Below are 25,441 nucleotides of genomic sequence, written 5' to 3' on the forward strand. Positions count from 1 at the left end.
ATTGAGTCGTGGGAGACATTTGCCCTTTTCCTTACATATATATATATATAAAAAATGCACTTGGTTTTGTGTTTGTCCCCTCCAAACCTCCAACCCTCTAAACATGCCTGCTAATTTCGCCTGAGCACAAGAACTTCCTCACCCTAAACCTCGAATCCTTTCACTTTTTTTTTAGATCCAAACAGCACTATGTCAAGTAAGTACCACTGATTTTTCTTTTCCATTTTTTCTTTGTGATTTTATTTATTCTGGTTTCCTTGTTTTTGATCTTTGCGTCAGAAAATGTACTCCTTTTTTCTAAGTTCCTGTTCGTTTATCTGGAAATGAGTTTTTTCTATTCTTATGATTGATTTTTTGTTTTCCCTTTTATTTTATTTTGGGCTTGGGACTTTGATGGGCATTGGGGTTGGGTTTTAGGGCTTGAAAATTGCTTGTGGTTATGCCATGTGGATGTTGCATGTGAAAGATTTGTGCTTTTTGATCCTCGGTGACGTTTTTTGTTGAATGCTCTGTTGACGTTTTGGTTTCATTTGAACAGGGGAGGATTGAAAATGGATTGATGGGTTTGATTCATTTGTTGGGTTTTTGGGGTTTGTGGATTGGTGGTTGAGGTGGGATCTTTTGGCACATTCTAGGGTTTGTGCTGTTCTTGCTGTTCATATATAGGGATTTTAGGGTTTTGAGATTGGGATTTTGGAAGTTGAATTGATGAATTAGGTGGGGGTTGTTGAATGGGGATTCAGACTATGGGGTCTCAAGGTGGTGGTGGCGGTGGTGGTACTGGTAATGGTAAACAATCTCAGTTTCAGCCATTGGCACGGCAAAACTCAATGTATAGTTTAACACTTGATGAGGTTCAAAATCAGTTAGGAGACTTGGGGAAACCGCTGACTAGTATGAACCTTGATGAGCTTCTCAAGAATGTGTGGACGGTTGAGGCTAATAATTCTGTGGGTATGGATGCTGAGGGTGCAGGTTTGAGTAACCAATCTGCTCTGCAACGAGAGCCTAGCCTGTCATTGACAGGTGCTCTTAGCAAGAAGACAGTTGATGAGGTCTGGCGAGATATACAAGGGCATGGCAAGAACAGTGAAGAGAAGAAATCTCGGGAGAGGCAGCCTACTTTGGGGGAGATGACATTGGAGGATTTCCTGGTAAAGGCGGGAGTTGTCGCTGAACCATCAGATAAAAAGATTGCTGGTACTGTTATTGGGGTTGATCCTAATGTAGGGCCACAATTCCCACAGCAGGGTCAGTGGATGCAGTACCCACAACCACAATTTCCGCATCCGCAACAGAATATGATAGGGGTTTATATGCCAGGCCAGCCAATGCCGCAGCCGCTACCCATGGGACCTAGCTCTGTCATGGATGTGACATATCCTGACAACCAAGTGGCCTTATCTTCTCCATTGATGGGAGCTTTATCAGATACACAGGCACCTGGGAGGAAAAGAGTTTCCCAAGAGGATATGATTGAGAAAACTGTTGAGAGGAGACAGAAGAGGATGATCAAGAATCGGGAATCTGCTGCCCGTTCAAGGGCCAGGAAGCAGGTTGGCTGTCGGTTTTCTGTTTTTCTGAACTCCACCGCACTGTTATTTAGTTTTTTCATTTCATTTCTTCTTTTGTTTTGCATTCTTAATAAGCTTAGAGTTGATGATGAACAGGCTTACACAAATGAACTGGAGAACAAAGTTTCACGTCTGGAAGAGGAAAATGAAAGGCTAAGGAAACGAAAGGTATGTATTTTCTTCTAAAATACTATTTCCCCTTTATTTCTTTAATTCATTTTCTTGAACATTCCTAAGTTCTTTCTGAATTGATGAAAGAAATTGAAGCCGGTAAGATATAATCCAAACTGTCAGTTTTCTGTTATTTTTTTTCCTTCCCATTGTTAAGTTGATAACAATAACATATATGCATTATGATTCAATACCAAATTCGTTTTAACCAGAGATAGCTGTTATACATGCTAATTTAGCAGACATTTCATCTAATTAAGTACCAGCAGTTGAACGCTTTCTGCAAACTCAAACAATTATTCGAATCTGTAGGAGGCATAGAGCTCTTGTTTGCTTGCTTGTTGTTAAACTCTACAGATTCTAAAAGCTTTATGGGATGATCATTTGAATGAAATTTGTAGGATTGATATGCTAATTTGGTCATGGCTATTTCTCTTGCAAACAATCAAAAACTTTTATATGGTTGGGTAGATAGATGGAGGGTAGGAAAGATGTTTCTTAAAATTATTTCCTTTTCCTGTTTGGTTTGGAAGGAAATAGGAAATGGAAAGAATCTGGACTCTTGAAAAATTTAGTAGATTTTTCTGTTTCTCATTTGAACATTGTTTCCATAGAAAGGTGGGTTTTCAATGGAACTTTGTTAGGCCCTTAAGGCCTGACTCAAGTGGTAAAGGGATGGGGAGGGTTTGTGAGAGGCTCCGGGTTGAAGTCCCAGTGGGGACAAATATTTATCTATCAAAAAAAAAAATGAAGTTTTATTAGATCTAATTTCCTTAATTTTATACATTCATGCTACTTGCATCTGTTGAGAATGCCTTCATGCTGACATTTGTTTGTGATATCAGTTAATGGTTCATAAATGTCCTTTCAGGTTTCTTTTGCATTTTTTATTTTATTTTGTTAATAGGATATTCTTAAATGTGTTTCTCTGTTTTATTGCTGTATTATCTTGTTGCCTGATTTCTTATGTCAGTATCATTCAGATTGTTGCTGTAAATGTGTAGTCTTCTGGTTATTGGTTTCTGAACTATTACTGTCAACTATGAACATGCAGACGATAAACAACAGAGTTTATAATGGTGAATTAGTGGAACTGTAGAAGCACCTGTTGTTAGACTTAGATAATTTTGACATGAATCCTTTTGGAAGCTAAAATGTCTATTTTGAGTTTTGGGAGGGATTCTCCCTTCTTATCTTTGCAGTCTACACATGCTAAATGAAATTTTTACCCAGTTTAGGTACAATCCATCTTTTGAGGCCTGACATAGATACAAAGATTTGAGTCAGTTGGATATCTGGTAACATGATCTGTGATCTTTTGAATTATAAAAACCCAATGCCAACTCAATCTAAATGAATAGTAAAATACTCATTAATGTGATAATTTGAAGCAACAAGAACCCTAGAAGATGCCTATAGTAAAATATATAAATGAAACTCAAAACAAAAATTATAAAATTGACCTTGGAATCAATGACATTTGACTAGTTTAGGGTCTAATGGGTTTGATCCACCACCTCCTTTTATTTCCTCCCTTCCATGGGTATATCAGTTTATCACTGTTCCCATGCTTTTCATTATCTCATTCTTCAGCTTTTTCCACGGCTTCATCCATCATTTGATAAAGAACCACTGTGATTTGCAATTGTGCATCTGATGGACATATAATTGCTATTTGGATGATAGCAAACTGCATTTGATGGGTAATTTGATGTGTGCATATATATATATATATATATATTTATTTATTTATTTATATATTCTGCTGTAGGATAATTCTTGTAAGTTCTGACATTAGGGCCTTCTTTTTCTTTCCACACAAAATCGATATCGCATGATGGAAAAAATAGCATGCGATGGTTGATTAATATCTAATGAGCGTGTACGCCCAGTTTACAGGACAAATCTTCAAGAAATATGAGCTTCTTTATTATGCCTTAAGGGTATGAATATTGTATTTCTATTTAATCAAAAGGTAAGATATATACTTGAATAGATGTAAGTTGTTCATAGACGATTGCCCTCTAACTATAGCTAATTTTATTTATTAGTTGGGTTCTAAGTAGGCTTGTGGCAATCGGGTTTTTTTTGTCTTTTGGCCTTTGATGGCGGGTGTATAGGTTTTGTATACTTAGAGTCGCTATTTTAGCGTCTCTTTTTTATTAATGAAATTCATTTACTTATCATAAAAAAAAAAAATACTTGAATAGATGTATGCTATATCATTTTATTGTGTGTAGATAGTTGTATGCCTGTAGAAACCTTTCTTAATGAGAAAAGAAACGAAAATTGGTTACATAATAATTATATTAATTAATAAAATTGCAGGTTGTTGACTGCATATGATTTCTTTCCATCAGTCAATGAGAAAGGTGTTCCCATAATTGATCTTCATTACTCACAATGCTTTTAATAGTGCCAAAAGAGGAAATAAAATTTTAATGTTGGGAATACAGGATTAGACTATACTTGGTGGTGTCTCCAACAGATCAGCATTAGGCTTTAATTGGCAAAGAATTTTGCAAGGCCTTAGTTAGAAAGTTTTTAATTGTGGTACATGCATTACTGGTAGAAATTCTTTCTCAATTAGGTATGGCTTCATTACTGATGTCAAATTATCCAAAGAGATAAATCTGCCCCTACTTTGGGTTATCCTTTGTACCTCATCCTACCATAGTTGTAAAAGTGGCTGGAGGCCTAGGTGATGGCCCTATTGTTTTCCAATGATTCTACTTAGGAGCACAACTTTTGGTCATATGGATGACCAAGTTGACTTGCCAAAACTTAGAAATTATGATGGTCTATAAGACATGGAATGTAAGAAAATAACGTGGAAATTAACTTAGTTTAACAATTGTAGCATTATTAGGAGCCATTAAATATTGTTTCATTTTCTTACTTTTAGTGATTCTGCTGGTTTTGAGGATGGATTTAATCTTAGTGGGTCACTACATTGATTACAACATGTTTAAAGGCTTTTGTGGGTTTTAAAAGCCTATAGATTATGTTTATATGCAGAATGGAGTGTCATTTCCAGAGAATAAAAGATTAAAAAATAAAATAAAATTGGAAAAGACCCTCTCTCTCTCTCTCTCTCTTTCTCTGATGAGGAAAATAGAACATTATTCTAAAGAATGGAAGAAGTTTATTTGGACTTGGAATACCATTTGGTGGTGAATGGAACAATTTGAAGGTAATTTTAAGGTTGTAGAAGGCATATGTAAAGTAGCAATATGCTCTCTGAAACAACACATTCACTGCTAACTGTGGAAAAGTTGAGAAGAAAATCTTATTATTCTAAACAGCATCTGGTTATATACAAAATGGATAAGCCCTAGGAGTGTTATCTAAAACTAAGACTATCATAAACCAAATCCCTGTAAATCAGTAAACTAAATCCCTATAAATCAGGGATCAAATTCCAAAAAATTAGGAATTACATTATCTCCCATATTTAAACCTATTTACATAAAATACAAAGTCAAAACCCCATAAGAAATGTGTTTCTCCACACTCCCCCTCGAGCTGGTGAGTGAATATCATGCATTGCCTTCTTGTCAATTATTGCTTGAAACACAGTATTGTTTAGACCCGTGGTAAACACATTTGCTAGTTGATTGGTTGAGGGTCTCGTACGGTGTGCAGATGAGACCACTCCAATTTTTCTTTGATAAAGTGTTTGTCTACCTCCTCATTTTTGATCTGGTCATGTTGCATGGGATTATGTGCAATATTGATTGTTGATTTGTTGTTGCAGTAGAGTTTTAGAGGTGCTTCACAGTTAATCTTCAGATCTTCTAAAATTATTTTCAGCCATTGTAATTCACAAATCCCAAGTGCCATTGCTCTAAGTTTTGCCTTGACGCTTGACCTTGCTACTACATTCTGCTTTTTACTCCTCCATGTTACTAGGTTTCCACCAAGGAATGTACAATAACCCAATATTGAGCATCTATCAACCATAAATCTTGTATAATTAACATCCGTATAGGCTTCAAGTGTCAAACTTGTTCCTTTCTTGAATAGAATCTCTTTTTCTGGCATTCCTTTGAGATAGTGTAGTATTCAGTGAACTGTTTGGAGATGTTCTTCCTTAGGATTGTGCCTAAATTGACTCACCACACTAACAACATTTGAAATAGTAGGTTTTGTGTGTAACAAGTAGATCAATTGACCCACTAATCTTTGATAGTTTCCTGATCCACACTAGCATCGTTATTATTATCACCAAGCTTGTGATTAGTCTCAATAGGCATGTTTGCTGGTTTACAAGCTAACTTCCTAATTTCCTTCAACAAATCTAGTATGTACTACTGTTGGGATACAAAAATTCCCTGTTGTGACCGTGCCACCTTAATACCCAAGAAGTACTTCAATAGGCCTAGTTCTTTAATTTCAAACTCTTTCATCAACCACTTCCTCAAATTGTTTCTTTCCTTCTCATAGTTTCCAGTCATAATTATATTGTCCACATAAACTAACAAGGCCGTAATTCCCCTTGAAGCTGAATGTTTGATAAATAAAGTGTGATCACCTTGACTTTGCGCATCCATTGGTAATCATCACCTTCGCAAATCTCCCAAACCAAGTTTGAGGAGATTGTTTCAAACCATGCAAAACCTTGTTAAGCTTACACATTCATCTACCTTCTAGATTCTTGCCAAATCCAGAAGGAACTTCCATATAGATTTTTTCTTCAAGATCCTCTTGTAAGAAAGCATTCTTGACATGAAATTGTTGCAAATTCCACTCAAAGTTGGCAGCCAAGGATAACAACATCCGAACTGTATTCATCTTAGCTACGGGTGTGAAGGCCTTTAAATAATCTACTCCATAAGTTTGGGTATATCCCTTGGCAGCAAGCCTTGCTTTATACCTCTCAATTGATCCATCCGACTTGTATTTTACAGTAAAAACCCACTTACAACCTGCCGGATTCTTTCCTTTTGGCAACTCTACTACTCCCATGTTTTATTTTTTTCTAGTGCTTCCATCTCAACACTCATGGCTTGTCTCCACTTTTTATTATTTAATGGCTTAGGTAGGGTTTTAGGAATAGTAACAGTGTTTAGTTGGGTAAGGAAGGCTCGATAGGAATGTGACAGTCTATCATAGGATACAAACTGAGCTAATGGGTATAAATGGTGTTTAGTACAATCTTGTGTACCTTTCGTGCGAGCAATGGGTAGATCAAGATCATTATTATCAATGGTAGCACAAGAATTATCAAAAGAAGATTTTGGTAAAGCATTGACCTCATTTTCAGAGATTGGTTTCAACTTTTGTATTTGCATAGGTTCAACAACAAATTCTTTTCTCCTTGAGTATACCTGTAGTGGTCCAATAGGATTGTGAGTTGCACTTTCCTTAGTCAATAACATGGGATTAGAAGAGGATGCTTCGATAGTGGGCAAAACAAGAGGGTGATTGGGACTGACTATGGGCTTGGATGAGGGAGATTGTGAAATGGAGGGCAAGTCAAGTAAGAATGAATCGTTGTCCTTATCTTCCATGAATGATGTCTCCTCCTGAAGATAAGGACGGGTAGAATAATCCTCTCTTTCAACAAAGGTCACATTGACAGAAACAAAAAGTTTCCTAGAAGGGGGATGGTAACATTTATAACCCTTTTGTGTTGAAGAATATCCTATAAAAATGCATTTAAGAGCACGTGGATCTAACTTTCCCCTGTTATGATCATGAATGTGGACAAATGAGACACAACCAAAGATTCTAGGAGTGAGATTATTTTGAGGTATTGACGTCGGGAAAAAACTAAGAAAACACTTGCATAAGACTCTTGAACCCCAAAACTTGAGAAGGTAACCTATTGATCAAGTGGGCGGCTGTAAGCACTACCTCCCCCCAATAGTGTTTAGGAACATTTTTTTGAAATTAGAAGGCACGAGTAACAACAAGAAGATGGCTATTTTTTCTTTTGGCAACCTTGTTTTGTTGGGGGTGTACTAATGCAAGATGACTCATGAATAATCCCTTCTTTCGCAAAACAAGGGGACAAAACCTGATTAAAGTAGTCTTGGGCATTATTAGACCTAAACTTCTTTATGCTTACACCAAATTGAGTTTTGATCATGTTATGAAGGTTTGGAAAGGCTCTACTCACATAAGATTTCTGTTTAAGAAGAAAGATCCAAGACACATGAGTACAATAATCAATAAACACAACAAACAAGCTAGCCCCTGAAATATTAGGAACCTTAGATGGCCCCCAAACATTACCATGAATAAGAGAAAAAGGAATAGAGGTTCTTTTATTGCTAATTGGAAAAGAAGCACAATGATGCTTTGCAAGTTCACATACTTTACAATGAAAGCTCTCTACATCCAATTCTTTAGCAATGAAGGAAATAAAACTCTGAGTATATTAAAGGAAGGGTGTCCTAAATGGAGATGATAAAGCCAAATTTTGTCCTTATTTGAGATGGAGCTTTTAGTCAAGAATGGCAAAGGAAATTTGTTCTCAATCCTATTTTGATCACTTGGTACATCAAGATAATAAAGCCCCTTTTTTCCTTAGCAAATCCAATCGTCTTCCCTGAACTTTGGTCCTGAAAAACACAATGAGAAGGGTAAAAGACTATACGATAATTCATATATTTGTTAATCCGATGTATGGACACAAGATTAGTTGAAAGTTTGGAACATGAAAGACATTCTCTAATGTAAGAGACGAATTTATATGAATTTTTCCTTGATCAGCTACTGTTGTCAAAAAGCCATCTGCTATGGAAATTTTCTTGTTACTTGGGCAAGGTGTGTAGGAGCTGAATTTCAAAGCAGAGTGGTCATATGGTCCATGGCATCTGAATCAATGACCCAGGAATTTGAAAGAGGAGAGTTTGAGACATTGAATGCATGAGAAACAAACCTCTTACCTGAAAGTGCTAAGGAGCAAGCACCAGAGGGTTTTTCTGATGATTCTAACAATCTTTTCAGCCTCTCAATATCCTCCTTGAACTCTCCATCTATTGGGGTCTCATTCTCATCGTTTGGTGGATTGCTATTGGTGAAATTTGCCTGTCCTTGAACTTTTTGCTGCTGTCCGCTGTTAGGTCTCCATCCCCTATTATTATTGTTGAAGTTTAGTGTTCTTCCATGCAACTTCCAGCACATATCCTTGGTGTGCCCAGGTTTCTTGTAGTAATTGCACCACCTGAATGAATCTGGTCGTTTGTTTGCAGCATTCAGCTGATTTTCTGCAACAACATTCTTCATATTTCCGGCATTTGACAACATAGCTGAGCTTTCTACCATAGGTGTTTCATTCATCATTACACCTCTTCTTCCTTCCTCTGCCCAAATTATGGAAATAGTTTCATTTATGAACTTGAACTTGATCAAACTCCAGATTTAGACCAGCAAGGAATTCGAAAATTCGTTCTTTCTCAACAAAGCTTTTCAATATGGCAGCATCCTCACTATCCTTCATTTGAATGCATTGATAATGATCCATCTCTTACCACAAATTTTTTAGGAGATTGTCATATTCAGTCACAAATTGCTCACCTTGTTTGGTGGCTGAAATCTCTGTCGTTATCTCAATTATCTCTGCTACATCACATATCTTTGAGTAAGTCTGTCTCAGGTAGCATCAAATTCCTTTAGCCGTGGACAAAAACATGAAAGTGCTACTAATCTCAGGTAGCATCAAATTCCAAAGCCATGACATAATCATGGAGTCTTCCTCATCCCAAATCTGAAAGTTGGAATCACTTTGCTCTGGTCCCGTACCCAACAAGTGATTCATTTTTCTTTTCCCCTTCAAGAACGTCTTCACAATTTGTGACCACTGCAAATAATTCTTCCAATTCAATCAATATGTGGTGTGAATGCTTTGAAGCTCCCCATTGGACTGATTTGGCAGCCCTTCAATTGGTTGTACTGCAGGAATGTTGGTGGCTTCAAATGTCTTGGACATGGTGGATTTTTTCTTTTTCTTTTGAATTGAAGGAGCAAAGAACTAGAAACTTTGATTGAATAAGGGGCAAAGAACCAGAAACTCGGATAAAGAAGACTGCTAGGTCTTAAGAAGAAAACCAGGTTAACAAAGGACAAAGGAATGTGAATTCTGGGAGCCTAAGGCTTTGATATCATATGGAAAAGTTGAGAAGAAAATCTTATTATTCTAAACACAAAACTCATCTGGTTATATAAAAAAAAGATAAGCCCTAGGAGTGTTATATAAAACTAAAACTACCCTAAACCAAATCCCTATAAATCAGTAAACTAATCCCTATGAATCAGGGATTAAATCACAAAAAATCAGGAATTACATTGTTCCCAGATTTAAACCTATTTACATAAAATACAAAGTCAAAACCCCGTAAGAAACGTGTTTCTTTGTCTTCATGGTCTTCAAGAGCTTGAGGCAAGGTGATTCAAGATTCTATTGGTTCATAGCGGTTCTAGGAGAGGAAAATGTCAATTTTGACTCTGCTGGCCAACCTCTTGATCTAATTTTTTCTGCATGTTAGTGGTAAGTATTTGAACCATTGGGGTTAGTACTGGAGAGAATGGCATTTGATGATATAGTGAGTGCAATGGTGGAAGACTGGTTGGAGAACTAACTACAACAAACTTCTAAAGTAGGCAGCATAATGTGTTTATATTCATTTGAGTTTCAAGTTTGAACAGTGAACTGGATTGCATTTCTGATCTGGTCATATCTCAGTCTTGCTGCAATAAGTGATGGCTTTAGTTAAGAAAAGTTGTCCTGACCTAAGTATATGACCTTTGTCCTTTTTTTTTTTTATCTCTTTTTCTGATGAGCAATGGTATGATTTTATGTACAAGCACCAAAGAAACAACAAAAGAAGGTGCCAAGGAACCACCAAAACGGGAGAGCAAAAAACAAGTCTCTCCCTTAATGAGGACCTAACCAATCAATGAAATCAATTAAAGACATTGTGTCTTCACCTATGGATAACTTTATAAACCAATAAAAATAAAACCTATGTATAACTTTATAAAGAGATTACTAAGGAAAGAACTCTTTAGAAAATAGACAAACTACTCCTTATTCTATAATGACCTATGATTTTGTTGGAATCCAATTATTGTTTCATGGAGTTTATTTGATTTATTCATGATTTTGTGCATATTTAAATTAGTTGACTAAAAAAGTAAGGAAGTTGTTTGATCAAAGGCTAAAAAATTTATTCCGTAACAATTTCTATGTGTGGGTCAAAGTGTATATAGGAGGAGGGTATACACATTTGATTGATTTCATAGATTGGCTGGGTTGCGGTTGAGGGAGGGAGTATTTTTTGTTCCCTATTTTTTATTTTTGCTTGGTGCTCCTTGTATATGAACTATGTACTCTTGTGTGTTTTTTGGTGTTTTTATTAACACAATCTCTTACTTATCCAAAAAAAAGAAAGGAAGTAATAATTTAAAGGATTTGTAGGAAGAATTTTAGGAATAGGTTAGTTGTCTTATTCTGTTTTCATTTATTGTACAAGTTTGAAAGTTGTATATATATATATTTGTACTAACTTTTCAATGAGTGAATGAGAAGATTTCTTATTTTCCAATGCATTTTTATTTTCCAACATGGTATCAAAGCTGAAAAAAGGCTTCTGGCAATTTTTTCTTCTTCTTGGCCTTGATTGCCTATTATATTTGCAACCTTCTATTGCCATCAACCCTTATTTATCCCTGCCTTAGTTTTCTTCTACCAATGGCGGAAGAAACTTCTGTTGGAATCTTCTTGAACCAGCCCAAGACAACCACCCATTTTGATAATCCCACACTTAAGATTACAACAAAGAAGCTTAATAGGCATAACTATCTTGAGTGGTCTCAATTTGCAAAACTTTTCCTTAAAAGTAGAGGGAAAATAGGATATTTACATGGTACCATTGAGTTACCAAAACAATTTGATCCATCTTTTGAATCATGGGATGCTGAAAATTCCATGATAATGTCATGAATGCTGTATTCAATGCAACCAGAAATTGGCAAACCTTTTTTGTTTCTTTCTTCGGCTAAGGAGGTTTGGGATGCTGTGTCACAAAGATACTCGAAGAAATGAGATGCTACTCAGATCTATGAACTAATGACCCTGATCCATGTCACCGAGCAGAAAGGTCTCTCAATAACGACCTACTACAACACATTGAAGGTCTTGTGGCAAGAGTTGGATCTCTATCAACATATTGAAATGGAATCCACAGCAAATGCAACAAGGCTAGCTGAGATGATTAAACAAGATCAAATCTTTTAGTTTTTGGCTGGATTAAAACCACAATTGGATCAGGTAAGAGGTCAAATACTTGGATAATATCATCTTCCATCTTTACGTGAAGTTTATTCCTATTGAGCGCATTGAAGAGTCTAGAAGGACTGTCATGATGGAACCAACTCCATAAGAAAATTCAACACTCAATACAACTTAGGACAACAATCCAAGACTTTAAAAAGGGGGAGAAACTGAGACTAAATGGTGTGATCATTGGAATAAGCCAAGACACACTAGAGAGACTTGTTGAAAATTGCATGGAAAGCCACAATCAAGGGCCAAGGATAGACACAAGGGCAACAATCAGTTCAAAAACAACAAAGGATTTCAGTGTGAGACAATTAATGTACTATCAATCAAGACACCAAGTTCAACATCAACCTTAAATACCCTCCCTTTCACAACAGAACAACTAGATTTCTTGTATAAGATTATGGGAAAATCTGAGGTTTCCTCTTTCTCCACTTCTTGTTCTTTTGCACAATCAAGTACTTTTGAAACAACTCTTGGTACTTTAGCCCTTGTATTTTTTATTTAGGGGCAACTGATCTTATGATTGAAGAGTCTAATGTTTCTCTATCCTACATTCCATGTTTTGGTAACCAAAAAGTATAGGTTGCTAATGGATCTTTGACTCCCATTAGTGGTAGAGGCAATGTTTTAGTCTCTCATAATATCACTCTTTCATTTGTTTTGCATATCCCAAATATGTCTTGTAACTTATTGTCCATCAGTAAATTAACGAAATCTCAAAATTGTTTTGTAACTTTTTTTCCAATTCACTGTGTGTTTTTGGACCTAACTATGGGGAAGATGATTGGAAGTGCTAAAGAGAGAGAGGGTCTTTATTACTTAGTTATCGAGGAGCAAGGAAGGATTCAAGTTCATCAACTAAAAGGAAACACAAGAAAAGAAAGTGAACTCTGGTTAATGCATTAGGGCATTTGAGTTTTTTCTCTTTGAAAACTTTATACCCTAAATTATATGTCAACTTAGATCCTTGTAAATTCCAATGTGAGGTCTGTGAGTTATTGAAAAACAATCGTATTTCTTATCCTTTGAGCGATAAAATAAGTGAAATTCCTTTTTCTCTCATCCGTATTGATGTTTAGGGGCCATTCACAAGTTCCTTGTCATTTATGAGCAAATGGTTCTTAAGTTTTATTGATGACTATACTCGAACCACGTGGATCTATCTCCTAAAAGAAAAATCCGGTACTATCCTCACCCTTAAATAGTTCCATAGGCAAAATTACAAGTTGTGAGGTTGGATAATGGAGAGGAATATTTAAAACAAACCCTTGGAAATTATTTCTTGGGGAATAGGATTATTCATTAAACCTCTTGTGTAGGTACTCCTCAACAAAATGGGGCAGTCGAAAGGAAGAATCGACATTTGTTGGAGGTAGCTAGAGCCCTAATGTTTGCTAGAAACGTTTCTAAGTTATTTTGGGGAGATGTAGTACTTACAACTGGCTAACTTATCAATAGAATGCCCACAAAAACCTTAAACTCCAAGACTCCAATAGACATCCTAAAAAATACCTACCTCACATAAATTGCCTTGGTTCTCTTCCCCCCAAAGTCTTTGGTTGTACTATATTTATCCGTTTCCCAAACAAAAATAGATCCAAACTTGATCCCAAAGCCACTAAGTGTAAATTTTTGGGCTATTCTTCCACACAAAAAGGGTATAAGTGCTATTATCCACCTACACAGAGGAAATTTGTCTCTATGGATGTTAGGTTTTTTGAAAATGTTAGGTTTTTTGAAAACCAGCCTGATTACCATAAATGTAATCTTTAGGGGAGAAAATATTGTAGGAAAATTAGTTTTGGATGCTTCCTTTATTTGGAGTCATGCTATTGAACATGGTGATGTAGAGGAGGTGGAGAATGTATGACCAGCAGTGGTAGAAAATGCTGATTTAGACTTGATGGTTCACTCTAGGAGGCCAAGACTACCAATGTAAGACCAAGACCTGATCTCTCTCACACACGACCAATCATCAACTCCAAAATTAGGTATATCTAAGCCTTCTAATCTCTCTCTTCTTAATCATAGTTTTGATATTGATCTTGATATTCCTATGGCTATTTGGAAAGATGTTAGAAGTTATACTAAACATCCTTTGTCAAGCTTTCTATCCTATCATAGACTTTGCCACCAATATAAAGCCTTTACTGCTCCTTTGTCCTTGGATTGATTTCCTAAAAATGTACAAGAGGCTCTAAGTGATCCTAGGTGGAAGGAGGCTATATATGAGGAAATGAAAACCTTGTATAAGAATGAAACATGTGATATTGTTGATTTGTCCAAAGAAAAAAATTCAGTGGGATGTAAGTGGGTGCTCACTGTTTAATACAAAGCTGATTATTCAATTGAGAGGTATAAAGCTAGGTTAGTAGCAAAGGAATACACACAAACCTATGGAATTGACTACTAAAAAACTTTTGCACCCATGAAAAATATGAATTCCATTAGGGCTCTTTTATCCTTAGCAGCAAATTTTGATTGGCCTCTACAATAATTTGATATAAAAAATGAATTTTTGCGTTGGAACTTGGAAGAAGTATTTATGGATTTGCCTTTTGCTTTTGAAGGAAAAATTTAACAGTGGAAAGGTGTGTAGATTGAAAAAATCATTGTATGGTTTGAAGCAGTCTCCTCAAGCTTGGTTTGAGAGATTCACTAAGTCTCTTCTCAAATTTGGCCAATGTTTTTAAAGGCGTTAGTGAGGCGTCTTTAGGGTGCTCCTTAGAGTGAAGCATTCCAAAAATGCGTTGAAGCATTTAAAAAAAACTAGACTCAGAAAAGGCATGCGCCTCTAGAGTCCAAGTGTACCTAAGGTGCACTTCCAGCTTGCCTTCAATGCATCAGAGCATGAGGCTTAAACCTTCTACGTGTTGTAGAGGTGGCTGGACCAATAAATAAATCCATTTAAAAGAAAAAAAAAATGATGTCTTTCAACCTAAAACAACCCATGGAGAATGAAGTCTTAGGACACTTTAGGGGTGGGGGTGGGGGACGAGACTTAACTTTAACTCTGACCTTATTGTCGACGACCACATCTCAAGCTTCTCAAAACCATTGAAAACGGCTCACTTCAGCCAAGGTAGCTTCAACATCTTCACTTTGCCTCCAACAAGATCTCTCACTTTCCCTTTTGTTTTTTATTAACATTAAAAACATGTTTTTATAAAAATACTCTTGTTTTTTTGTTTTTTTTTTCCCTTTTTAATGATGAAAACTCTCAAATTAGATAAAATTAAGATAATAGATAATTGATTTTTATTTTGCCATTTTATATAGATGAAATTAGATAATTGATTTTATTTTAAAATTAGATGATTGATTTTATTTTAAAATTAGATAATTGATAATTGATTTTATTTTGCTTAGATCAAATTTGACAATTGATAATTGATTTTTTCAAATAGTAAAAAAAATTAGTTAATTGATTATATTTTGTTTTTTAAAGCATTTGGTTATCACCAAAGCCAAGGAGATCATGCCCTTTTCATCCAACAATCACTAGAAAAAAGGATTATAACACTTGTTGTTTATGTGGATGACATAATTTGTCATTGGAGATGATGTAGAATCTTAAGGGAAAGTTGGCAAAAGAATTCGAAATTAAAGATCTTGGAAATCTGAGATATTTTCTTGGCATTGAGGTGGCAAGATCAAAAAGGGATCCTTGATTTGCTAAATAAAATTATGATGCTAGGATGCAAACCTATGGGTACACCTATTGATCAAAATCATCAATTAGGCGCTATCGTTGAAGGAATACTAGTCGGCAAAGGGAGGTATCAAAGAAAGACTTGTTGGGAGATTAATTTATTTGTCCCACACAAGATCAAATAGAGCATATGCTGTTAGTATGGTAAGTCAGTTTATGCACTCCCCCTTAGAATTTCATATGGATGCAATTTTAAGAATCTTGAGGCATGTGAAGTCAACTCCAGGAAAAGGTTTATTGTTCTCAAAGAACAATCACCTTAGAGTTGATACTTACATAGATGCAGATTGGGCAGGTTCTATCATTGAAAGGAGATCTACTTAGGGTACTATAGTTTTGTGCGAGGCAACTTGGTTACTTAGTGAAGCAAAAAGCAACAAGTAGTTGCTCAATCTAGTGCTAAAGTTGAGTTTCAAGCTATGAACCTTGGCATTTGTGAACCCATGTGATTAAAGGGTCTGTTGAGGGAACTACAAGTGAATCTTGAGAATCCCATGGAATCATATTCTGACGAATGCTGCAATAAACATTGCTCACAACCCAGTACGATATGATATGACTAAATATGTTGAGATTGATATCGTTTCATTAAGGAAAAGATTGATAGTGAATTGATTTGCACTTTGTTTGTTGCATCCAAACTACAACTACCTGATGTCTTCACAAATGGAGTTCAAAATCCTACATTCAACTCTATGGTTGGCAAGCTGGGAATGGAAGATTTCTTTGAACCAACTTGAGGGGCAGCGTTGGAGTCCGATAATTGTTCCTAATTTCATGAAGTTCATTTGATTTATTCCTGATTTTGTGGATATTTAAATTAATTGATTGTGTAAATTAGGGAAGTTGTAATTTAGAGGATTTATAGGAAGAATTTTAGGAGTAGGTAAGATGTTTTATTTTGTTTTCATTTATTGTACAAGTTTAAAAGTTATATATATATATATTTGTACTAATTTTTCAACGAGTAAATAAGAAGATTTCTTTTTTTTCAATAGATTTCTCTCTTCCCAAATTATCCCAAAGATGCATAAAGGAGCAGCTCTCTACACTTTCTTATAGATTTTAGTGAAGGAGGATCCATGCCATCCTAACAAAGTCTCTCTCACAGTGGCTGGCAGCATCCAAAGAACATCAAACAAAAGCAATTGCTAAAGAACCCTTGGCCTTTCTTTGTCTTATTAGTGATATTGTTGACATATTCAGATCCTACGTAGTGGATCCAAGGGATTATAACCATTCAATACCTAATATAATATTTCATCCGAAGAATAAAAAATAGTAATTGGCTTGATAGAAAATCATTAATACTTAATTTGACTCTGTTACAATGGCCTGTGTAGATATAACTCCCACTAGCTACTAGTTGGATTTGTCAATTTGTCAAGGCATGAAGAAGTATGATTGTGTTAGTGATTCTAATTTGGCCCTCCTTATTATGAGACCATCTTTGCCATTGTCTACCCAATTGCCTTCAAGCAATAAGAGTTTTGTGCTTTAAAATTGATATTCAAGCTAAGTGCATGTTGTCACAATTAAATAGTAAATCTTGGCATGTTTGTCATTTGTCTTTTATAGGAGTTAGTGGCTTGATTGGATAGGAGAAAACTAGGTTAGTAGTGGCAAGTGGTTCAGTTTGGATGGTATATATATATATATATATATATATAGAGAGAGAGAGAGAGAGAGAGAGAGAGAGATCCACTTTTAGTATTTTAAAATGATAAGTATAAGAACGGGCAATGCTTCAAGGATGTATGAGAAATGTTACAAAGTAACCAAGTGTCAAGCCTTGCTAGGGGGAAGAAATACAAATAAGAGAAATTCAGCACACTCAAGGGGGAAGCAAGTCACTAACAAAGGACGCTAAAGGCATAACTTCTTTTTTAGCTAACTAGTCTACAACTTGGTTGGTTGAACAAAGAACCTAAGAGAGGGAATAACCTAACTCACTGACAACATCTAAGATCTTGCACATTCAATTGTCAAACTTCTATGGATCTCTTTCCTTATTAATGACCTAAGATATGACAGTAGCAGAATCTCTCTCTACAGTTAAGTTAGAGAGGCCTAAAGCTTTTGCCCATGGCAATGTCAAAATCTCTACCTCAATAGTCAATCCTACACTTGCCTACATAGAGAAAGCTCTCAACACACTATGTCAAAATAATCTCTAATTGAGCCCCCAATACCCCATCTAACCAGGGTTACCTAAAGAACATCCATCAAAGTTTTAACTTTATTAACTTTATTGAACCTAGTGGGGTGGGGAACCAACCAATCATAAGTTTCTTCATCGACTTGTTTGAGAAGCAAACATTTTTCCAATCCAACACTAAAAGAAACAAAGGAATATCTATAAAAGGTTTTGTGATTGAGGCTCGATGAGAAGAAAAAAAGTAGATCAAGTTCCAAATAGATGGAATATATTCTCTAAATTTAATTATTAATGTGCTTGTTCATGCTAAGGAGCATTTTAACTAAGGTTGTAATTTGGGCAGTTGAGTCGGGTTTGATGACCAACCTAATCCCAACCTCAATTAAGAAATAATTAATCCAAGCTCAACCCAACCTGATCTTTAACCCAAGATGCTCAATTTAAGCACAATCCCACCTCATTTTTCTAAGTTTAGGTTGAGTTGGTTGAATTAGACTTAGATTGGTTGGATTGATTGAGTTTTATGATTCAAAATCCATCACAATGTTTTTTTATTTTTTATTTTTTAAAAAAGAAAATTCTATATATTTGTACTAAAATTTAAATAGTAAATGGAAAATTTTTTCAGATAATAAAAAGTAAATGTCTTTCTTGAAAAAATAAAATGGTAGATGGAATATGGAAGTACTTATGGCAGAAAGGGCCAATTTGGTCTTTCACAATAAAGTGACAAAAGGAACTGCCATGAATTGACTTGTTAATAAATTGATAGATCACTTAAGAATGACATATACATCACAAGTCCTGGATCAAGTAAAGACTTTGAGTTTCTAGCAAGTCATTGCTACATCCATTTCATTAGGAATTAATGATCTTGTAAACCATACCTTCTAAGGGATGGCTAGTCCCCTAGAAGGTTATAATAATTAGATATCTTTGCTTAAAAATCTAAAAGGAAAATAAATAAAATGAATGTTATTATATAGAATAATATAAATCATAAATGTTATAAAATAATTAACTCAGATTTGGTTTAGACTTTGGGTTGTCCGATCCGTGGTCCAAGCCCAACATAAATTGAGTTTGGATTGAAAAAGCTTCATCGAAGCCCAACCCAACTATTAAAAATGGTTGTCCAAACCCATGTAAAAGTGGGTTGGGTTTGGGTCAACCCACTCAAGTTACACCCCTATCCCATGTATATCATCTTGCAGAGATGTAACAGAAATTGCTTGTCTGAGGAATGATGGGGAATAAGTTGAACATGGGTACGTATCTTAGCTTGCAGGGCACTGATGTAGCTACCTATACAAGACTGTTTGGATTGTCTTCTTATGCAGTAAGCTAATTGTTCAAATTAAGGTTAGTAATCCTTCATGATTAGACTAGATGAACGGCTTCTTTCTTGTGCTATGGCTTTGATTCCCCTTGCCCAAGCCTGCCTCCCTCCCTCAAACCTTCCTTCATTCAATGCTTGACAGGAGGCTGCTTGTTCTGTTTGGAAGGTACAGAGGGTAAGGATGGACTGTGAACCTCCTCCATTTGGTTATTGTAAGTTTAAGTTTGGTGGTTGTGTGTAGGAAACTCGTTACAAATGAGGATTGGTCACATTTTAAGAAACCAATATGGTGAAGTTGTTAAGGGTTTCTCCAAGCTGGTAGGGCTTAGGTTAGCCATTGAGGCTGAGATAATGACTTGCTTACTTGTGTTAATGGCATAAACTGTAGATCAACTCTTTTTTTTAGTTGGTTGAAAGAAAGTGAAAAAATCAAAGTGTCTTTTTCTTAAATTTTATTTTTAGGAGATATAAGGTATATCAATAGAGAGGGGAAAAGGACAAGCAAGGAAGGGGGGATCCTTCTAGAAGCACAAAATGGAAAAGGAAAAGCATAGAAAGCATAAAAAGCACAAATATCGTTAAAAAAAGATAAAGGGCCGATAAGCTCCATGAGGGTAGAGAGAATTGTTTGGTTGTTTGTAGGGGGAGGGAAGGTAGAAAGTTTACTTTTCTTTGATAAATTGCTGTTGTAAACCAATTTTTCCTTTTTCTGGAAAGTTTGATGTGAAGTTTGCTTTTTCTTTTCTTTGCGGAAAACAGTCTGGAAAATGATTCTTGGTTGTAGCCAACTTATGATAAGAGGTAGAATTCTTGTAATTGGTGCTGCTTGTGTAAACAAAAGGAGTCAGCTTACCATACTCTCATTTGTCTACAGTGTGCATAACATATGGTTTTTTTAGTTTTTGTTCTTTATTTTTTATTTTAATTTCCCATTTTTGGGAGTTTAGTTGGCTTTGCCTTAGGAACATTCTAGTTAGCTAGCATGATAGGTTTCTTTGGCAAGAGGAAAAACTTGATTTGGACAATGGCCTTTTTGTACTTATTCAGGTGCTTATGGATGGGACAGATTGAAGAAGTTTTGAAGCTTTGGATTTTTTAATGCTTGTTCTAAAAATTTATCTCCTAAAATCTTTAATCATTGGATTTTTTGAAGATTGGGAATCCATCCTTAAACTTTATTGAAAAGTTGGGGAGGGTTTAAGGCTTCATAGCACTTGTGATTTTATATAATTATTACTATTATATTTGCCTCCCTAGATTTCCAAGGGAAGGAACAACCCAATTCTCTATAAGAGGGAGCATAAAATCTCCAACAAACTGAAGAAATGAGCAGTTCCCCTTTTTGCAAGTACATTGGATTCCTGTCTAGCTACCATATGCTTCCAAGCAAAGGAATGACAAAATCTCTAGAAAGATCGATGCAACTAATGATATGCCATGGATACCCAAGAAAGAACAATCATAGAATTCCCCTACACAGCAAGGTTGGAGACCCCCATCAAGGGAAAAAAGATATCTTGGTAGGCAACCCACATGACACTTGCCAATAAAAATAACCTCTGTCATAACTCTTAGGCAACAGGGCAATGGGGGAAATGTGGTGAATAGATTTCCACTCTCCATGTATAAAAGGCCTTCTAAGATTTGGAGCAAATCATTAGCATTAACCTTGTTATTCATCACTAGCCATGTGAAGTCTCTAACTTTTGAAGGATTCTTAGATGTCCAAATAAACGTGATTTGAGGGAAATGAATTTAACTAGCACTTACATAGAGGGTGGAAAAGAAGAATTTGTAAAAGAATAAGCCATTTAAGACCAATCCCTACATCTCCTGTCCAGAAAAGACTGGGATAGGTAAGTTGATGGGGATCAAGAATTTCAAGTTCATTATAGTCCTTAGGGGGGTAGGAGGGATTCTTATTCTTATTACATGTTCAGAAAATTTGCTACTTTTTTTTCTCTGTTTACTTTTCTAGATTCCTTATTTAATTTCTATTCCTTTCTCACCCACTTTCTTTCTTTCTTTTTTCCTTCTCTCTTCTTATCTAAATTTCCTTGTTACTTATATTGCTTCTGCTGTCCTACATTACAAGTGTTTTGCAAATGCAATAAAAGACAAGAGAGGTGCAGCGAAGTAACAATTTCTTGGTACTGAGGTTTCTTTGGAAATTTAAAGTTCCATAAAGGGAAATTATGGGAGAAAGAAAAATTGATGGTAATAGAAGCTTCTCATGCCAGATAGGTGGTGTAGACAAGGGTAACAAGACTGCTGGTTATCCATCACATTCCCTCCTAGAAATGAACCTTCAATACACTACCAACAACAAGTACTTGCTAAATGAACTCCTAGTACCTCTCCCATATGGCTTTTCATAGACAAGGATGTGAAGTCCTAACCACAAAGTTAACGTTTAATCCAATACTAGTGCAGCTGTAAGTCTTTCTAATCACAGGATGCATAATCAATCATGTTTCCCACAGCACCATTAGAACTACTTTCAAATGAAGGCTTTACCATACAGTTATCACAAGATGTATAGAGAATCCTCTTAGTCACATGAAAGATAACCTCTCTAATGTTCTCTTCTTGGAACACGGGATACATAAAGAATCACCATGTCTATCTGAAAGATAACCTCTCTAATTTTTTTCTTGGAAGAGGCTCTTCAACCATCTTACACTAGTTCCAAGATTGGTGACCAACATGATCCCCAGTCTCTTTTTTTACAACCTTTGTGGAGGCATGTAAAGAATCTTAAGATGTCCCCAAAACATAAGATCCTAATATTCGAACCTCCCTTAGTTTTCCAATGGAGCATGTTACTACTGCAAAACATTTTCCTCAACTGTTCATAAGGCTAATTGAGTGGGGCCTAATGTTTCCCAAGCTTGGCTTCTTAAGCAATAGGGTTTGAACTTGGTGTTTGATATGGTTTTATGCTAGATAATGAGTATGATTTGTGCTGTTTACTGGTAGTTTCTTCATTTACTAGCTGTAATTAGATGGTTTTAAATCTTATGGAATGGAGGGTTTATGGATCACTAACACATTACTGTAAGAAACATTCTTAAATATTGGCATATTGAATGAAACATCAAGTCATATATTCTGACTGTAAACAAATAGGTATGACAGTTAATGAGTATGAATTCATGCAGCCTTTTGGAATCAGGTGGTTGTGCTGAGATGGCAATAGACCATCTGCCTTGTATTTCTCACTGTCTTGTGCCTTTTCTCAGTATCTTCTTAAAATATGAAAAGTAGAATTCAGTTGTGCATTTATGTACTTAAATGTGTTGTTCTTTATACTTTTAGTGGATACAAGTTCAGGGAGATGCAATGCTGAAATTCCACAATTTAAGATAAAAGTTTTTGTTTGCTTCTTTACAATTATAATTTGTTTGAGTATGACAATGTTTGTAAAGGTACGGATGAAAGCACATTTTTTGTCACCTAGGTATTGCTATGCCTTGTCTTTCCTTGGGAGACAATTATCTTGGCACGACTAGATGCCTTGTAATGGATTTTGTTTTTTTTAATTTGAAGGTTCATTGAGGGAGGAGGGTTCTCAATGTTAATTAACTAGATTATAATCCTAGGAATAACCTTAAAAACCTTAAGCCATAGTGCTGCATTTGTACTTACTGCATTGGAATTCAGATTCTCATTGCCCTGGTTTTGGTTAGATATCTTTATTTAATCATCAATTGTGCACTATAATTATTATATGGACTGGAAAAAAAATTTAGAATAAGGTCCTGTGATATGTTTTTATTTGATTGGCCAGCATCAGGCCCCATTATATATGCAGAGGTTCTTTAATCTGAGAGACTTGTGGATAGCTTCTTACTATAGGTAGAAGTAGAACACATATGGAAGAGTATGGGCCCTGGATTATTGGTTTCAGAATCTCAGTTTAGGAAGGAGAAAAAGAAAAAAATGGTTACTGGTTCAGAATTTATTAGACCTAAGGTAGAGTGGGCAATTAGGGAGGATACCTCCCTAGGATTATTAATTTCAGAATCTCCTTTAGAGAAAGGAAGGGAAAAAAACGAGGTTACTGGTTCAGAATTTATTAAACCTAGAGTAGAGTGGGCTGTTTGAGAGGATACCTCTCTATAAGAACATCCTGTATTTAAAATCTTGCTTCTTAAAAATCAACCAGGATACCACTACTGATCCATTCTGGGCAGTCCAGCAGGCAAGTCACTTGATACATCTTAATTCAAATGGATGCAAACTAAGAAGGAAAAATGAGAGTCAATTAATTCGGTTGCCTCACTTGTATCATTTAATTATCAACAAATAGCATATTTTATCTTTCAAAGGAAGACAGTAATGCTTTTTGAAGAGATTGAACTGATAGAAGAGGATTAGGGGATTATTTCAAGTTGAAAAATAGATGGCTCCGAATAGGCAGTCTACAAATGAAGGAATGGCATGAAGACATTCCTTCATTTGGTAAATACAAGAACCTCCAAAAAAAAAAAAAAAAAATTGAATTGGGTAAATCAAATTTGTGTACCTGATATCAACCCACTTAAGCGTGGAAATGACTTCAACTGTGTGTCATGGTCTACTTCTTGACTGGTGTTCACAAAGCAGTGCTGAATCTTGACAATAAATGTAGGCCATTAGGTATACAATCCATTTTGTATGGTTTTTACATGATTCTCCTCTTTATTTGATAATTAGTTGTATATTTATATGTTATTATTTTATGACTTGCAGGAGCTGGAGAAGATGCTGCCAAGTGCACCACCCCCGGAACCCAAATACCAGCTTCGCAGAACGAGTTCAGCCCCATTCTGACATTATGTACCTATTAGTAGCAGTTTTGTAGATATGATGCATATGGGGTGCTTCTTGTCTAAAGTTTGCTCTAAGTTGCCTTACCTATTTAATTATTAAAAAAAAAAAAAAAAGGTTTGCTCTAAGGTGGATGGTGGTATAAGGTGCAATCTCTGGGTCTCCTGGGACTAGCCCGGCGATGGTGGCTTCTGGTGGGGATGGTGTTTTCTTCCCCTTGGCTTGAGGTTTCGCCTCTATCTTCATTTATATGGAATGAGTTGAACTAGAAATTCAGATGGGACCATTTTACATTTCCTATTGTCTCTTAAGATTTGCCTCCAAATTCGTAGTTTTGAGTTTCTACAGATGTTTAATATATAGGCTGTTCTCTGTGCCTCTGAACCTCTCAAATCTTTTTGACTTAAAAAAAGTTCATGTGCTCTCGATTCTCCATTTTGCTTGAGGGTGGTGGTGATGAGGATTGGCTAAGATTGTATTAAGTTAAAATTAGATCTTAACTTTTAGCTAATTCTTCTGAGTTGGGCCTTGTGGGGGTGTCTAGGTTCTCTCAGGAAGTAGCATGCAGCTCTTGTTGGGCGTGAATTTGCATTGAAAAAATCATGGTTGAGAATAAGTGCAGTAGAGCAAAATAAGACATTGTTCTGTTTTCACTTTTCCTAAGGGAGACGCCCATGTGTATTATGAATGGGGACTAGTAGTCGTTTCTTTGAAGTGTGTGTTGTAAGAGTCAATGTGCATCTCTAGCTTCTTATGTAAAAACCTGTGTCGATGGGACGGACCAAAGCAAATGAAAAATATGTTTTTATTTTTATTTTCTCTATTATATTATGTTGTTTATGGTAAATTAATTAAGTATAAGAATTTAAAGGTTTGTTTGGTAATTGTTTTCAAAAACAATTTTAAAAAATATTTTTAAAGACTAGTTTTTGAAAACTGTTTTAGTGTTTTGTAAAACAAAAGTCTATATAGAAACTTAAAATGTTTTTAATTTGTTTATAATATTTTAAAATATGTTTTAAAAATTAATTTTATGTCAATTTTTTTATTTTTTATTTTTATAATTATGTTTTAAAACATCCTGAAAATAATACAAAATAATTAATATATGTTATTTAAAAATATTTTTATTTTTTATTTTTAAGAATTAAAAACATTTTGGTTGTTAAACGTGTTTTTCTATTATTATTTATTTATTTATTTATTGTTTTAAAGAATAGAAAATAACTGTCAAAAATAGTTAACAAATAGGTCGGTATTCACTCGGGAGTTCTAATATTTTAACACCAATAAAGCAAAACCTAATTTATTATTAGAGAATACAAATAAATTTATTATTAGAAAATGAAAATATTTTAAACATTGATGATGAATGTTTTAA

The 25,441-nt window shown here is 35.3% G+C and overlaps 1 protein-coding gene across 1 annotated transcript; it reads left to right on the forward strand.

The window, feature by feature from the left end:
* On the forward strand, window positions 1–24,886 carry LOC100266389 (ABSCISIC ACID-INSENSITIVE 5-like protein 2). Its single transcript, XM_002265711.5, has 4 exons — window positions 1–196; window positions 539–1,556; window positions 1,671–1,742; window positions 23,983–24,886. The coding sequence occupies exons 2-4, from the start codon at window positions 732–734 to the stop codon at window positions 24,061–24,063; spliced, it is 978 nt and encodes a 325-aa protein (XP_002265747.1). The 5' UTR covers window positions 1–196; window positions 539–731; the 3' UTR covers window positions 24,064–24,886.
* The last annotated feature ends 555 nt before the right edge of the window (window positions 24,887–25,441 follow it).

The sequence above is a fragment of the Vitis vinifera genome, chromosome 13 (genome assembly GCF_030704535.1).
Source record: "Vitis vinifera cultivar Pinot Noir 40024 chromosome 13, ASM3070453v1".
NCBI classification, from domain to species: Eukaryota; Viridiplantae; Streptophyta; class Magnoliopsida; order Vitales; family Vitaceae; genus Vitis; species Vitis vinifera.

Bases quoted from the DNA above. Each gene is read 5' to 3' on its own strand.
- LOC100266389 (XM_002265711.5), top strand. From the start codon at position 732: ATGGGGATTCAGACTATGGGGTCTCAAGGTGGTGGTGGCGGTGGTGGT. The intron at 1,557-1,670 runs GTTGGCTGTCGG...GATGATGAACAG, and splicing joins GTTCAAGGGCCAGGAAGCAG to GCTTACACAAATGAACTGGA. The intron at 1,743-23,982 runs GTATGTATTTTC...TATGACTTGCAG, and splicing joins AAAGGCTAAGGAAACGAAAG to GAGCTGGAGAAGATGCTGCC.